Genomic DNA, 17,118 nt, shown 5'->3' on the forward strand with positions numbered 1-17,118 from the left:
TGAATTGACATATTTTGAAAAATATCGAAAACTTGAAATTATATTTGCATACATCGAGTCGAAATCATATTATTTGCAAGAGATTGTCAAGACGAATATAACGGCTTTTATTTGCTTCAATTTCGATTCGCTGTGTTACTTTAATTTGGGCATAAATGGCAAACGTTGTCCCAGCGAATGCATTTGTAGGTCGAAGAATATGCGTAGAAATGAGTTTGATATAAACTGCGCCAAGAGAGGACTAACAACTATTCCAGAACTACCTATTCCGATTAGGGGCGATGTGTCCTTACATTTCGAAGGCAATGGTTTAATGGAATTGCCCAACATTTCATCAGATGGCTATAATAATCTGCGGGAGCTTCATCTGGCCTATAACAACCTAACTAACATACAAATCAATCAATTGCCCCAGAACCTGAAATTGCTGGATATACGAAATAATAGCAAAATGTCTCTCGATTCTAGTGTAGCAGCATGTCTATTAGAGCAAAAAGATAGAATCACTTTTTCCCAATCTGGAACACATTGGGAATGCAATTGCAAGAATAATGAGCTTTTGAGTTACCTGGACTTCCTAAGGAACAGAGGAAAATATAAGGAAATAAATGACCCTGTACTCTTTTATCATCTACAAGGACCTTGCCCGGATGACTGTTTCTGTTGTGTCAATGAAACTCAAAAACAGTTTATTATCAACTGCACAAGCAAAGCATTAAAAACAGTTCCAAGTTTTACGAATAATATAATTGGTGACTCTTCACTTTTACTGGATGATAACCTCATCGAAGCTCTTCCAACCTCTTCACTTCGGAGCTCTAATCTGGGGGAACTTCACTTGAAGAACAACCGACTTACCCATCTTTACCTGAATCAACTCCCAATCAATATAACAAATCTAGATATTCGTCTTAATAAATTGACAGAACTTGATGACCATGTGACCCAGTTCATTTCTTCCGTAAAGAAAGTACAATTGTCGGGAAATCCTTGGCAATGCAGTTGTAAGTACACCAAATTTCTGGCCCATCTTAGCCAATATTATCCAACAGAATACAGAGCAGCTTTATGGCGATGCAGTGGACAAGAATATTGCCCTAACCGGTGCAGTTGTTGCAAAGAAGACGAGAGCCAAAAGTTTATTATTGATTGCAGTAGACATGGATTGCTGAAGATACCCTCAAAGTTACCCATAACTGAAAATGCCACCCTTCTGTTTGAAAATAATAACCTACAGTCCTTGGACAGGTCCACCAAAATCGAAGGTTTTGATGAACTGAAAGAACTTCATCTGAGGTTCAATAACATAACAGAGATAGAGGTTCTTCCAGAGAAGATTCGTTTCCTTGACATACGTAACAATTCTTTATTGACACTGAGTAGGAATTTAAGACAACTTTTAGCCGAAAAATCAAATAAGTCTTATCTGACTATGCTCATATCAGGCAATAAATGGATTTGTCACTGCAAAGAAATTCACTTTTTCCGATTTACCAAGAATCTGGCAGAGAACATCAAGGATCTATGTAAAACCGAATGCAGCGATTCCAGATTGTTTGTTTCCCTGGAGGAGAAGGATCTATGCCCTGAACAAATTCCGTTCTATGTCATCTACTTTACATCATTTATAATGTTGAGCTGCCTGTTGAGTTTCCTCCAGTGCCATTGGATGTCCTTACGAGTATGGCTGTATGATAAGAGACTCTTCCTGAAACTGACCACTCGTCAGGAGAAAGGCACCAAAACGAAGTATGACTGCTTCTTGGCCTACTGCCACAAGGACTCTCAGTTGGTGAGGGAATATGTGGATAGATTGGAGCATGGACGCAACCGACTTCGTCTGTGCTTCTATGAACGAGATTGGCTGGCTGGGGAACCGATTCCTGACTGCATTTGCCACTCTGTGGAGAATTCCAAGTGCACTGTTATCCTAATGACCAAACATTTTCTAAAGTCTGTTTGGGGTCGTTTGGAATTTCGTTTGGCCCTTCATGCCACTTCCAAGGATCAGTACAAGCGGCTCATTGTCATCATCTATCCGGGTGTGGAAAACTTTGATAATCTCGATAATGAACTACAGAGCTATTTGAAACTCAATGCCTACTTGCTGCGAAATGATGCCAATTTCTGGAGTAAACTTATCTATGCTTTGCCCCACAAGACGATAGAAGAGAGCCAGGAGTTGGAGGCGATAGAAATTGAGCCAGCAAACTAACGAAATGGTCTGGACCAAGATTTTCCTTTTTTTTATTTTTAAATTCAACTTAATTTCCACAAAATTTTCTTTGGTTTACCTATTGCCAGTCTTCAATAAAGAAGATATAGAAAAGATAATAAAAAGTTAAATTTGTTGTTGATTTAACTTGGATTTTTATATGCCAAATCTTGCGCATACTTTTTGTTTACTTGAAGAAATTGAAATTGGGTTAAATTTGAAATTAAGCGTTTGCTTGAGGCAACTTATAATGTTAATCCATAAAATTTCAATTTTGTCACTTTTTGTTATTAGTAGACTGCGCAGTAGACTGCGACTTTACTTTCAAATAATTTTTGATGAGTATATTGAAATTGATTCAAATTTACTTTCAGTCACACTGAGTTGGTAAACGAAACAGAGTAAGTAAAACTAAAAATATTTGGAGAAAGTAATTTAAAAACAAAAAAAAAAAGTTATTTTCTGTTAGGACAACCAATCAAAATGAGTTTTGCGATGATGCGTAAACTACTTCTGCTGCCCTTTAAGCGGGCCTGTGATGCTGCGCTGCCAAAAACTGTGGCATCCACAACCAAGGCGACAGCAGCAACAATGATGCAAATTGGAGCCGGCGGACAGTTGCAACAGATACGTCATCATATGCCAATTGCCGGTCCACCACGATTCCCCTTATCAACTGGACAGCGTCTCATCATGGGCTGGGGCTCTATACTGGCAATGATGATCATACCATTTTGGGCTCTATCCCAAATGCCACGCTGGTCCAAGCTGCACAATGGCATCGATCCGGATGCGGAGGAGCGGGAGCGACAGGAGCTATTGGAGCAGCAGCGTCTGGCTGAACAGGAGATGGCAGAGGAGCAACAGAAATAACAAGTACAAGTATTTCAAAACAAAAACACATTTTAAACGGTGACTTCAAGTTATAAGATTCTTTTACTGGATTTCCATACACCCACACGCACACACACACATACACACTCACAAACTTGAATTAAGGTTTAAGATCAGCAACAGCGTGGCAATTGTTTCGCAATGTGTGTAATTGAATTAAAAGTTCCTAAATGAACATTAAAAAAAGTAATTTCAAATTTTATCAATTAAAATTGTTCCACCAGATTGTGTACTAAGCGCTGTCAATGGTCGAGTGCCAAGAGATTTCGGTTTCTTTTTGTTCGCTTCATTTAGTTGCAATTCCCAACTAGTTTTAGATTTGAAGACATTGCAAAAGAAAGAAGAAAAGTTTCAAAAAGATCGTTGTCCAACCAGTTATCCTATTATGTGATGTATATTAATAGATAAAGTTTCAGTAAAGATAAATAGTCAAGTTAATCCGCTTCTGTATAAGCCGATATCTTAAAAAAAAAAAACACCAGAGCACAAATTGCTTGAAATTTAAAGTATAACAATTAGTTTTACTTCCTTTTTTGTTAAATTGATGAACATTTTTTGAACTTCTCATTTTGCTTGGATTCTGTCTGGAATACGTGGCACAACAAATGGGGTAAAGCAACAAAAAAAACCATCCGCCCATAAACTAAGTGACCACCTGGTTGGTTGGTTGGCTGCTGGGTTGGCCACCACTGAAATGACACTTCAAATCGGTTAACATAAAGCAAAGTTCTTTATGAGACAACTCCGCAACCGCAACGGCTTGGTCGGAAGGCAGCAGAAAAGGCAAAACAAAAGAAAACCTTTTAATGATTACAAAGACAATGTTCTCACTTCTTTAGAATTGACCACACAGAGTGAGGAAATCAGTGGGGAGAGTGAGAGTGATAGAGAATTGCATTCTGTAAGATATCGCAATATCCTCCAATTGGAGGGGCACTTTCATTTTCAGGCATAATTAATTGCGACCGAAAGTTTTCTGTATTGGCAGAAAGTAAAAAGTTTTGTCAGGAACAACGAACCTGTTGCTTTTCTGGGGAGGGGGGAGACACAATATATATGTACAAGACAACGCACAGAAACAGAAACCGGATCAAATCGCTGGCAAGAGGCAACTTTCTTCTTCTGGGCTTCTTTTGACACACTAAACTGACGCAACGGCAAACTTGTGGCAAGTGCAACAAGTGTGCTTACCCCCCCTCGTAATCATTCCCTCCACTTGGGCTCTGTATTTATTTGCAGAAGGACGCCCACGAGCCGCACAAAGAGTGAGGAAATGAAAAGGGGAGCTGAGTTCATGCCTCATTCACACGATTCAGCATTCAATGTTTATAAATTACAAAGATATATACATATGTACCTAGTTATATCGCTACGAATTTTATGGGGTATATTAGACCAACTATCAAATGAAAGTTTTTCATTTTCCCATCAGTTAAACAGGAATAGTTGATTTCTAAACTTTACTTTGTAATCGATTTGACTTTAATTTTTGATTGAATTAGGATATCAGATCAAGTAAAATCTCGAGAAACGCTGTATTTTATGATAAAACGTTAATTAAAATACCTTAACTGTAATTTTTGTCATATATGATTATGTTTTTAAGTTATAAATAGTCAAAACGATTACTCATAGTCGTCCAACTTGATCTTTAGAAAGGAAAACAATGCAAAAACGGGTCCAGTTCATATAACTTTAATCAGTAGATCAGATAGATTGAAAAAACTACGTTACTTTATTAGAAGTCCTTAAAAACTATATACATATATTAACTAAACTAACTCAATGTACTACATATACTACACCAAGTTAAATGCTTAAAGTGACTGTTGACAATAATACTTAATTATTCTTCGAATAGACCATTTTTTTGAGTCCTGTAATGGAATAAGAATTCTTAAATTGAAAGTCCAAAATTGGAATCACAAATTTTGTTTCCGATTTTAGAATTTAATACAATTTTATTCAAATAGTGTACAAATTTCATTTAACTACATACACTGCAAAAAACCTATTTAAAGTAAATCTTACCGGATTCCCAAAACTCATCCAAGTTTTTAGCTAAAAAGGTATATTCAATATATTTCTTCTTTCATATGTGAAAACATGTAAATAAGTCGTTCAATTATTAGTGATTGAACATAAACTTTTGTCCAGTTTTATAAGGTATAACTTTAAGTCGTTGCTATTTTCATTCTGCAAGGAGTGTTGCTAGTGAACCGATCCAATCGACTGCCGCCTGACAGAACCAGTTTAATGGCACATGAAAATTTCACCAAAAAAAAAAAAAAAAAAAAGAAAAGAAGGAAAAAAACAGCATCGAGCGGAATCTCCCCTACTGAGAGAGTCGCCCAGTCTAAGCGCAGTTTGGCGTGGCAAGTTGATTTGCTTAAAAAGAAATTCACTTTCCTTCGACTCAAAAGCAAAAAAAAAAAAAAAACAACACACTTTTTTTTTGTGGATTTTCTTGGCCAAAGAAGGTCAGTGCAGATCATGATCAGGATTTAGCTAAACTTTGGTGAGGCTAACAAACCCTGAAAGCCGAAAAAGCCAAATCAAATAAACAATTGAAACCGAAACTTGCACGAAAAATACTTTTAATGAAAGTTGGCACTTTGCTTTAGCTTGTTTTGGGTTTTGATTTGTGGCAACCAACCAGGTAAAATGACAAGGAAAATGGCCCCATGACTCTTTGCCACCAATTGAAGGAGGTTTTCTTGTTAAAGGTGTTTGTTTTTCTCGGTTTTATTTTTTGGGATTTTTTTTCGATATTTTTCTTAATTGGCTCAAAAATGTTGAAATATTTGATGGAAAAATGAAAATTGAATTTCTCCTAACTTTTGAGACCTTTAATTTATATAAATAAATCTTATTTACTAAACAGAGAAATGCTAACAATTGAATTTAATTTATTCTATGTTCCACAAAATCCAAAAGTCTTTAAAGAGAATTTCCCTCTTTTAATATTTGTCTGGCGTTTTTTTAAATCTTCTACCCACTTTTAATAAACGATTCTTATTTGACATGAAAAATAGTCTTCAAAAGTTATATAGAAATTAGCCTAAATTTTCTTATCAAATTGCACAATTTTTGGCAAACTTTTTCTTTGCAATTTTTTTTATGACCTGTGTTTTTCCATATACTTAGCAATTTGTAATTGAGACCTAAATTCCACAAGGTCTTATATGTAGTACAGCTTCCACTTATCTTCACCCTCATTCCATTACTCTTACTCATAGCTTCGTCTTGCTTTTAATTTTTGAGTTTCTTTGTGGAACAATGAACCCAACCATCAAAGCAGAAGTTAACCTAGAAACCATAAAAAAAAAAACTGTCACCAATTTTCTATTTATTTTCATTACTATTACTTATCATTTTTTAGCAGCTTAAATGTATCGTGCCATTCGCCAAAGAATGGAAGAGGCACAGAAAGAGGAAGGCAACCCATCTCAGCATTGTCATCATCATCATCAGTTGAGTCCTGAGTGACTTGAGTGACTGAAGATTGAGTGAAAGCAAGTAATCAGTAGAGAATAGTTCTCCATAACCATTTCCATATAACTAATGCTCCAATTTCTTAAATTTATATAATTATTTCTGCTAAAGTTGGAAGTAGACAAAACAAAAAAGAAAAATAAGTTTAACTTAAATCTAACTGCCACTTAAGAACTTGCGCAAAAAGCCCTGACAACAGATTCATAGAGAGGTAAGTAAGTGAGACCCTTCCAGACCATCTATTCATCCATTCACATGCCTTTCTGCAATTGCTGACAAAACGTGATTCGTGCACAGAGACACACACACAGGGAAAAGACCCCATTAATATAATTTGTGTCTTAGAGTTGAATATTCGTTGACTCGAATCACTTACAGACAGTTTCGTCCCCTAAACGATTATGGTAGCTCCAAGCCAGGGAATATTGTGAAAAGTCTGGTTTGTTTTTCAGATTTTCGTGTACTTTTTTTCTTCTTTCATATCGCATTGTATTTTTCTTCTTTGTTTTTCCTATTGCCTAGATCAAATAAAAACCGCTGATCGTGTCGTGTTGACTGTCGATCGATTGGCATTTCGTGGGTGTTGTTATGACCCTTCATAAAGAGAGTACATCTGCTATATCTGGACGTTTGGAACGGAAGGTTTTCGAATTGGAAATTATGGTCCTAAATGTACTAGATCTAACATACTGAAATACCGAAATATTTGTCTTAGATTCAGGATGTAATCAGAATACATCATAGATTGAGTAGATATCCACCGAGGAACTGGGGAGACTAAAAGGATATTGATGGGTCGGCATTGTCGAGCTAAACGCCTTTCTTTGGTTTTTCTGTGTGGGTTTTTCCTTTCTTTGTTGTTTCTTACATTTGAGAATTGTTTTCAATTTTTTTTTTATTGGTTTTATGGGGCTTCTTAATTTGTTACCAAAAATGGTTAACAGTAGCCCCTAAAGGGGTAATCAACCATTTTACTTGCGTGTTGACAGACGAAATAAATTTAAGTTAAATTGTTGATTTGCTGGCAATTTGCGTGGGATATGAGAATTTAACAAGTTTTCAATGCAATCAGAAGATGAAGGCAAAAAGAAAACATGACTTTTGAAAATGAAAAGTATTTTTTTAGATGGAAAAACTTTTTGATCTAATCATTTTACCAAATAAAAGTGATATACCCAATATTTAGGCAACTTAGTAGTAGAAGTAGAAAATGTTATAATATTTAAGATCTTGACGACTTGATAGTCTTATACACTCTTGATACTTAGTTTTAACCTTTTGACTTCCTCATACAAATTGCTTTACTTAGGACCGAGTCTCCTGCCACGATGTTAAAGATCATAGAATGTTATAGTTTTTCGCTCCCCATCACAATTAAGACATTTTCATTGAAAACTTTCTCAGGCTCTCAACCTAAACCGAAACATCCATTAAGTCATGTAAAATTCTCACACTCGAAAAACAAAAAGCCGAGAACAACAACAACAAAAAAATTGATTACCTCTCGACCAATGTAGAAGAACACGTACCGATAATCATAACTCTAGGGTAACTCTCCGCCTGAACCCCTTTTCACACTTCTTTGGCCATCATCCATTATAATGGAGCCCAACTGCAGTGCTGGCTTACTTACTCGGTTGGTTGGTTTGTTGGCGGATCCTCTTAGTAGGCTTAATTGCATCACGTTTTTAGAGCAACTTCAACTTGGGGGCACAAAACATCAACATGCCGACAGAATATTACACAATTGTTTGAATGCTGCTCAGAGAGGGGGGAAGCTGTTGCAGTTGCATGTGCAGAAGAAAGAGAAATAATGCACATTAGTTGTAATGATTTCCACATACATATGTACGTACATGTGTGCATATGGATGTGTGAGTGTCTCTTTGACTGACTCATTGACTGACTGGCGTCTTTTCATCTCTAGACTTGCTTAAATAAAACAGGAAAAACTTCTCGAATTGTGCGTTTTTTTCATTTCTTCATTAGAGTATACATACAAAAATCTAGTCTTAACCTTTCTATCTATAAGGCTATTTAACGTATTTAATAAAACAAAATTCACTGGAAAGATTGAAATATATGTATGTAAGAACTTTATGTTTCTTTAATAACCAGTACTGCGAGCAAACAAAAAGAAAGTTTAATAACAACTAAAATAAATGTCTCTAAAAAATAAACAATTCTTAATCTAATAATGATTGTTTATTTTACAGTTGTTTTAAGTTTTCGAAATTCTAAAATTTAATAAGTGAAATTTGCTCCCAAAAGTATGCAATAGGCTGGAAAAGTATTCATTATTTGCAACAAATTTATAGCTCGTAATCCTTAAAACCGAAAAATTGTGTACAAGCAATATTTGCTTTGAGGATTTCTTTTTATCCACAAGAATATTCAAAAGTTTCTTTATATGTATGTTTGAAGAAACGATTGCTTTGAGTGCTTATTGCATACTTTTGGGAGCAAGTTCTTTAAATTCTTTAAATTATCGTAGAAATAACAAGTCTAGCTAACATTTCTAAGCTCATCTAAAACAAACTAAAAATCAGAGAAAAAAGCTGACTAACTAGTTAATATTGTCGTTGGTTTCGGCTTACACCAGCAAAAGTTTAGTTGAACTTAAGTAAATTCAAATTTTATGAAAGAGTTTAACATCTTTGAATCCGCTAATCGCTATTCGTTGTTACACTCGTTACATTTACTACTTAGTCACTATGAGCAAATGTTCCCTTTTCCAATTTTTGTTTTCTTCTTCTTTTTAATGCCACCGAGTTTCGTTGCGGTTGTTGCAAGTGTCAAGCGTCAACCAAGCGTTGCATCCTCTACAAGTACAACTATAAACTTCAGTTACAACAACTTGCAACTAAAATGTGGCAATCTTCTTACGCATTTGCTGGGCAAAAGCCAAATTTGGTCTTAAGCCCAAAAACAGAAAGAGAGAGAGACAGATCACAACTGACTGAAACAAAAATTTGCACAACAACATTTAATTTGGTTATTTGTACGTGGCGGAGAATAAAATATCAAATGGTAGGCCTCCCCACCAAAACACAAAACGGATGCACATTTCCGGTGGGTTGGTTCTTGCCTTGGAGTGGGCTGGCTAGTTACTAGCAGTTGCATGACAAACAATGCAATCGAACTGACCAGACCAAAATGCAAAGTCCAATCCAACTTAAATGAACTACCAAGTGGAGCCACCCGCGCGACAAAATGTAATTGACCAAATATGTAACGCTTGGCTGCTTTGAGAATAAAACAAACAAAATGAACAGCAGAGACATAAATTAAAATAAATAATAAAATATGGATGTAATTTTCAAAATTAAGGAATATTCTTGGTTGGGAGAGTGTTTTTTGGATTCTTTTTAACAATAATAACAGAAAGAGTTATTGGTATATTGTTTATTTTTTTAGGTAAGGAGAAATTACAGTTAAAGAAACATAACAAAATTGGTGCGAGGGCTGTTTAAATAGTTTTTGGCCATCCTGCTAGAGGCAAGTATAACTCGACGAAGGATCGTCTGAAATTTAAATTTAAGACGACTTTACATAAAGAATTAATGTAATTCCAGTCTTAATTTTTATGATATTTTTAGAACTTTCAGAAATAAAAAGTATTTACATTAATATTTTTTTAAAAAATTTTAAAAAATTCTCAATTTTCCAATACTTTTGTCTTGTTTAATCAATCGACTGTAAAATTCGATATATGTCATATGTATATACACCATATTTTCTCTGATTGTGAAAAGGGCTTGCGTTTGTTGAACGATATATACATATTTGTTCGAATTTTATCAAATTCAATAGAAATACAGTTTTGATAATTTCTTGGAAATTCCTAACCCAGTACATAAGTAAAGTGTGTCACATTAATCGGGCAAGAAGTAACTTTGATATAAATATATACATAAATATGATTTATAATAGAAATTTTTCAGGGTTATGTATGTATGGAATACAATATCGGGTAAAAATTACTTCATACAAAATCTTTGAAACACCCTTTATATTGGAAAATCAAGCCTCCCAATCTCATTCTAATACGTTTCGAGATAACGTTAAGGTTTTTGTGTTGTACTGCATTTTATTTTTGGCACGGCTTTAAAACAAATTGTTTGTGTTATTTGATTTATTTTAATTCTGTTCTGTTGTTTGATTGGTAAAAATTATACTTTTTATCCATGTGTACATATGTTTTTCCGGAATATCCTTTGAGCAAGACTTCTTTCCCTCTGTCTGCATCAGTAAATTTTTAAATTTTGAACTTAAATGTTGAGAATAATATTCTATATATTTGGGGCAATTGTCTTATGCGCCATAAATATCGAAGAGGAGTTCAGCCTGGATGTTATGAGAGACTATGTACATACATACATACATATTGTCAATATCAGAGACGATTACTGTCAACATTATTGAGCCCGAACAGGTAAAGCAGACAACCAACCCAACCTTGCACAAAAGTGGAAATACCATAATCTGACCCAGTGGCGAATCGAGGGGGTTAGTCGAGGGAATCCGTGCTGGTCCCCAGGACTTTAAGGCTAATTCGCATACCTGGGAAATTTCTATGTTTCTCCTTTATGATGGATCATCTATCATTTCCTAATGCCAAAAAAAACTTTTATCAAAGTGGATATGGACTACGAATTTTCGATCTGTCCTGTTTACTAATAAATACGAAAACTTATATGCTTTCATTTAGTCATGAGATAAAACTCGGTACTTATCTGTTTTTAACCTTTTAAATTGTTTGCCAGCTGCAAGTTAGCTGTCATAGGAACAATAGTCCATGACGGTAAGAGTACTTATATTAAGTTAGCTTTTTGCTTATATTTAGAATTGCTCTAAAACAATTCTTTTTTATGTTTAGCATTGAGGAAGTACATAAATAATGCTTGTATGTAGATAGCATGATGCAAGTATTAATTACTTTAAATTGTCCGTTATGCTTGTATGATTTAAATAAACATATATGTTACGCTATATCGATTTCAATTTCGATTTCATAATACAACTTTTGTTCACCAAAGAACAAAGTTAAATTTGCATGATATAAATATTTCGTCATTTTGTTTTTAGAACCATTTTGAGTAGATTTCTCCTAAAATCGAAGAGGTTAACAAGTCAAGTTCTGTCTGATATTGAAGACAATTGTGGTTAAAAAAATTTGTTCAATTGATGGGTAATTTAATTGCATTGGCAATAAAGAGCCACACAAAACCCAAACAACTACCTACACTTAATTAATTCATTAGCAAACGATGGAAAAAGAGGAAAATAATATGCGAAAGCAAAAGAAGTAGAAGAAGTTAAACATTGCCACATCCAAAGATGCCAATTGGCTTCTGTCTGCTGATGTCATCAGCAAATTGCAGATGCAGCTGCAACTACCTAGTTTTTATGGCTATCGAATGATCATCATCATCATCATCATCATCATCGTCGTCATCATGATTACGTGGGCAGATTGAGTCTCCACCTCAGGTTTTGGTCAATTAATAAAATGCGTAGAGTGAAATTTTGTTCATTCCGTTGTCATTAAAATTGACGATGCGTCTGATGTTGTAATAATATTTGCATCTTTGCAAATAATCTGCCATTGATATAAAGTTTCAATTTACGGCTCATATATCATATCTGGGTACTTACTTGTTGTTCGTACATGTGGCGAAGCTTATTAAATCGTAAAAATTGCGAGTGTCACCATATCTGATTTTTACATCGATTTTCTGTTGTTATTGTGGTCGAATGTTTTGCGGTAACATGGAGACCTTGAAGATGATACTGATGCATGCTACTTATGATTTGATTGGAATTTTATAATCATTTCTCCATGTGTCTCTGTCCAATCAGTATGTATGTACTTAGAATGTCAATAATATCGATTCTATCTGTTTGATTAAGTATCATAGTTTATAAGCCACTTGGGTGCATATTTTACAATAGTCTTAAAAATCTGATCTGATTTTAATCCAAATATTTAGAAAATAAAAGAATCAAAGGTTAAAAGTCTTTAAAAACTTACTCATTCAATCACAACTGTTAAGATAAAGCATAAAGTAATTGTAATTTTTAGCCGTAATGAAAACCTTAGAAATTTATAATTCCTCGGAAATGTATTTATTAGGAATTTGTTTTAAAATGCAACAATACAAAACACCTGAAAGTTTGTAAAAACTAAAAACTGAAATAACTCAAAATTCAAAAGCATTTATCTAAGTATAAAATACCCATGTAAAAACAGATATTTTGTCTCAATTTTAATCCATCTTTCTAGGTTGAAAGCCAATATTAAACAAGAGTTAATATAAAACGTTAAGGCAGAGAGCATAATCATCTTAGATTTAAAATTTTATCTTTTTTAATATTATGAAATATATTTATATGATTTCTAAAGTGTTGCCAGTGCCGGATTACCCATTTCGGAGGATTAGCAAATACTTTAGGTAATAATATTATTAATTTAATCATTTACCAAAATGCAGTCCAGAAATAATCGTTAAATTGTCAAAAATTTAAATTCATTAATTCTGTAAATTCTTAAATTTGTTTATCAGAACTGTTAATAGATTTTCGGAAAGTGATCTTTTAATTTGCCTTAAGTCCTCGAAAACTAATATTTTAGTTTTTTATAACTACAGACCCCGCGTTGGCTTAATCCGCTACTGATTATGGCTACGAAAATTATTCTACATTATTTTGGAACTCCAGAAGCGTATATACTTATGGATATTTAATTGAGTTTATATTAAATTACGGTCAAAAAACCCAAAATTAATACAAGTAACCATTTGTTCTCAAAACTAATTAGCTTTTAGAATGATAAAAAAGAAATATAACGGAAATAAACATTGTCACAACGAAGTTTCTATACTCTTTAAAATAATATTGATGGCAATCATAATATATTAATCCTAAAAAAAACATTTAAGAATAAATGTATATGGGGAAGATGATCGCTCTATTCTTTGAGTTAATTCGACTGATTAATGCCAATCCTGAAAATTTGCCACTAAAAGTAGGTACTAGGTAGCTCTTGAAATAAAATTTTTCACTTCTATTATAAAAATAAAAAATGTAGGTATAATAAAAGTTCTAAATACTAAATGATATCGCTTGAAAAAGAGTATTTAGTAATTTCCTCATTGTTATAGTGGCCTCTCCCATTTCCGAAAACCCCCCTCCACGCCCACAACATCTGTGTAATAAAACTATTGACCTTAAGAAAAAATCAGAAACCAAAAAAAACACAAAGACAAAATTAAAAGACCACAGCGAAACGACAGAAACAAAGCCAAAAGCCGCTTATCAGTTGCCAACGAAAACCGGAATCAAATAAAAACCAATAAGCAAACACAAAGAGAACAGAAGAGAGCTTGAGAGAGTGTGTGCTCAGTGTTGATACTTCAGCTGTTTTCCTACTAAGTCTAGCGGGAATTTGGTTAACAGCAATGCTTATCATAAACGATATAAATTGAAAAATTTATTTAAAAAAGTATGTAAATGTATAAAAAAAATCAAAGAAGCTAACATCGGCTATGCCGAAGTCTGTATACCCTTGCAGTCCTTGGTAATAATAATTTTACATGTTCAAAATTTGTTTTCTGCAACTCAATTCATCAATATACAAACAAAACAATTTTACTCTCATATATGTATGTAAATTTCATAGCATACTCGATTTTTATGAAAATGTTTCTTCTAGTTCTTCTATTATATAGTGGTCCGATCCTTATGGTTTTCATACTTTATTTTTGCCGGGTAATAAAAACCCACGAAAAAAAATTTCAGCCCGATAGCTCTTAAGACGGCTGAGTAAAACGCGTACGCACAGACGGATGGACAGACGGACATGGCTATATCAACTCAGCTTCTCACGCTGATCAAGAATATATATACTTTATGGGGTCGGAAACGTCTCCTTCTGTGCGTTACAAACATCTGATCAATTTTATAATACCCTCTGCAAGGGTATAAAAATTAGTTGTTAACCATATTTCTTTCCATTATCCCCGATAAAGATCGGTGACAAAACGCATGGCAGCAGGGTCCATGCAGGCAAATTGCACGCTAACATTTCAAGCTAAGCTAGCTAAGAAATGTTAGCTGGGTTATGTTTTTGTTTTGCCAACAACGGTTTTTATTTTTGTTAGTTCTCTTTCTATCTCTTGTCGTTCTCTTTTGGTCGACGGACGTACTCTTTTGCACGATGTTCGACTCCAAGGTTGCATGTTCGACTCTTTTGCTGGACATCATTGCTCGAGTTCGTCTCCTTTACCTGATGTTGGTACTATTTTTCACGATTTTTACTCTTTTGTTGCATGTTGGATGCTTGCAACATGTTCAACAGAGCAACGATAATAGCTGCCATCGAGAAGAGAAAAATTTAAATTTAAAAAAATTTCGAAATTTAGAGCGAGCGGTTGTGTTGTCAAAAGACGCGGGAAAAATTAAAATTTAAGCGGCTTGTCAAAAGTCGTAATCAAAGCTAAAACGCGCTTAAGAAAACGTGAATTAAAAGCAAATGCGAAAATATAGTTTTGTTGATTAAAACCAATTGAATATCAGCAAATCATGCGAAAGCAGACCAAAAGCGAGGAGAAGAAAAATATACAAGAAAGAATTCAAAATCCGTTATAGTGTTGTGAAATTTGTTAGCGAAATAAAAGCGCAAAGTGCCAAAAGAATAAAGAAAATGGAAATTCATAAAGAATGAAAAAGGGCAGTGAGAAAAAAAAAACGTGACGAAAGTTGAAAATCTGTTTAATACTACCTATCTGTGTTTTTTGTGTTAGAAAATATAAGCGACGACAAAGATTATAAAAATTCTGTATGTCTAATGTAAAAGTATATAGTTTTCTATGTGTGTGTTTATTCGTGAAACAATCAACAAAAAAACAACAAACAAAACAAAATATAAATAGCATAAAAAGTTAAAAAAAAGCGACAAAAAAACACCATAGTATTTTTTTTTTAACAGTGAAATTATTAGTTTTGGATGCATTGAAAAAAAGAGCAAAATCAATTTTTATGTTGGCATTGGCCAAAGAAAAACAAAATTTAGTTGCCAAAGACAAGAATATTGGGCAACTGAATATTTAAAAGTATTTTGCTCTCGCTCTCTCTCTCTAAAAGAAGCAGAAGCAACAGTTATGACGGAATTCTCGGACACTACGACGGACACAACGACAACCATGTCGATGGAGATCGCAACGAAATCCTTGGAAATGGCCAAGGTCAAGGATAGAGAGGAGGAGGAGCATTCATTTTTCTCAACCTCACCGGACAGTGCCAATGGTGATGGCCTCAAGAATGATAATAATAATGTTTGCAAAAAACCCAACAGTAAAGATAATAACCGTGGTGATACTAACACCACCAATACCAACACAACCATCACCATGTTGGATCTAATCAATCAGGCATTCTATCAATGCAATTGCGGCAATCAGTGCGTCACTTTGGATAACATTTTGGATTCATTTAAGGCTCCACTTTCGGAGGATCAGGCCTGGGCATTGATTTATCAATTCTCATCGCTTTATCATAAAATTGCTGTCCAAGCACAAAACTCTTTAGGAGATTATGATGGCGCATTGCCGTACAGATTTGAATTGCATTTTCATCGTGATGGCTCAGTTCATTTCTCCATCAAGGACGAGAAGAAGAAAGAGACCTCACAAGAGGAGCAGGAGAAATCCCAGGAGGAGGAGCAGCAACAGCAAATTAATAGCAGTGCCAGCAGCAGTGGCAATAGTAGCTTGGTTACAGGTAAGATATCCTTGAAAATTATAAATTTCACTTCAAAATTTAGATGCTTTTCATTTTGTATAGTGAAAATTAGTTTAACTTTGGCTTAGTTAAAGGTCAATAGAGGGTATACAGATCTACATATATCTACTAGGCCATATTTTTGGTGGCAAAATCTATGAAATTTCCATCTTAGATTCCCAATGACCCAAAGAAATCCTCAAGAAACGTTTCGTTTTCCCTAGGGAATTATTGATTTTTAGAAACTATTTGAATCTGCTAACAAAGATTAAAGAAAGAATGTTAGGAAAGAATAATGTACCAAATTTGTGTAACTAAATAATTTAAGAATTGTTTAATCCTGGTCCCCTCATTTGAAGCTCGTTCTTAGTCTCAGTCCCAGTCGCAACGAACAGGAAAACTAATTTTAACAATTGTGTGAAAAGTGAGAATATATCTTTGGATTGTTTCAAAGTTTAAGTGACCAAAAAAAAAAGCGTTAAGTTTATAGTTTTGGTGTTAGGCCCCATGATGATTAAACCGGTTAAGAAAAAAGAGTTGTAGTTCATTTTTTTCGGTCTTTGGCAAATGCTTTCATTTTCACTTAATAAGCTACAGTTAACTTCTTTCTTTTTTTGACATTTTGATGTGCGTTTCCGTGTCTCATTCATCTAGGCATTGGCATTTATTTTCTTTTATTCTTCTTTTGGTTGGTGTTTTCTTGGCTTTCCAAACAAACAACCCACACACAAAGT

The 17,118-nt window shown here is 34.2% G+C and overlaps 2 protein-coding genes across 5 annotated transcripts in view; both read left to right on the top strand.

Moving 5' to 3' along the window:
• Window positions 1-2,557: 2,557 nt before the first annotated feature.
• On the top strand, window positions 2,558-3,299 carry LOC137572944 (uncharacterized). Of its 2 annotated transcripts, none has more exons than XM_068284799.1 (2): window positions 2,558-2,616; window positions 2,671-3,299. In XM_068284799.1, exon 2 carries the CDS (start codon window positions 2,699-2,701, stop codon window positions 3,086-3,088), a length of 390 nt encoding a protein of 129 aa, XP_068140900.1. In that variant the 5' UTR covers window positions 2,558-2,616; window positions 2,671-2,698; the 3' UTR covers window positions 3,089-3,299. The 2 variants fall into 2 exon arrangements, with proteins under 2 accessions (XP_068140900.1, XP_068140901.1); XM_068284800.1 differs by having other exon boundaries at window positions 2,595-2,616; window positions 2,685-3,299.
• Window positions 3,300-14,989: 11,690 nt separating this feature from the next.
• spir (spire type actin nucleation factor) overlaps window positions 14,990-17,118 on the top strand; it is a 42,859-nt gene continuing 40,730 nt past the window's right edge. The window contains exon 1 of one of the 3 annotated variants that reach the window (XM_068284388.1): window positions 14,990-16,384. In XM_068284388.1, coding sequence (XP_068140489.1) covers window positions 15,766-16,384 — 619 coding nt within the window. In that variant the 5' untranslated portion in view covers window positions 14,990-15,765. The remainder of the gene's footprint in view (window positions 16,385-17,118) is intronic. The other 2 variants (XM_068284389.1, XM_068284391.1) reach the window with 2 other exon arrangements.

This window comes from Drosophila tropicalis, unplaced genomic scaffold (genome assembly GCF_018151085.1).
Source record: "Drosophila tropicalis isolate 14030-0801.00 unplaced genomic scaffold, ASM1815108v1 contig_393, whole genome shotgun sequence".
In the NCBI taxonomy this organism is placed as follows: Eukaryota; Metazoa; Arthropoda; class Insecta; order Diptera; family Drosophilidae; genus Drosophila; species Drosophila tropicalis.

Excerpts from the sequence above, each read along its gene's own strand:
- LOC137572944 (XM_068284799.1), top strand. The coding sequence starts at position 2,699 with ATGAGTTTTGCGATGATGCGTAAACTACTTCTGCTGCCCTTTAAGCGG.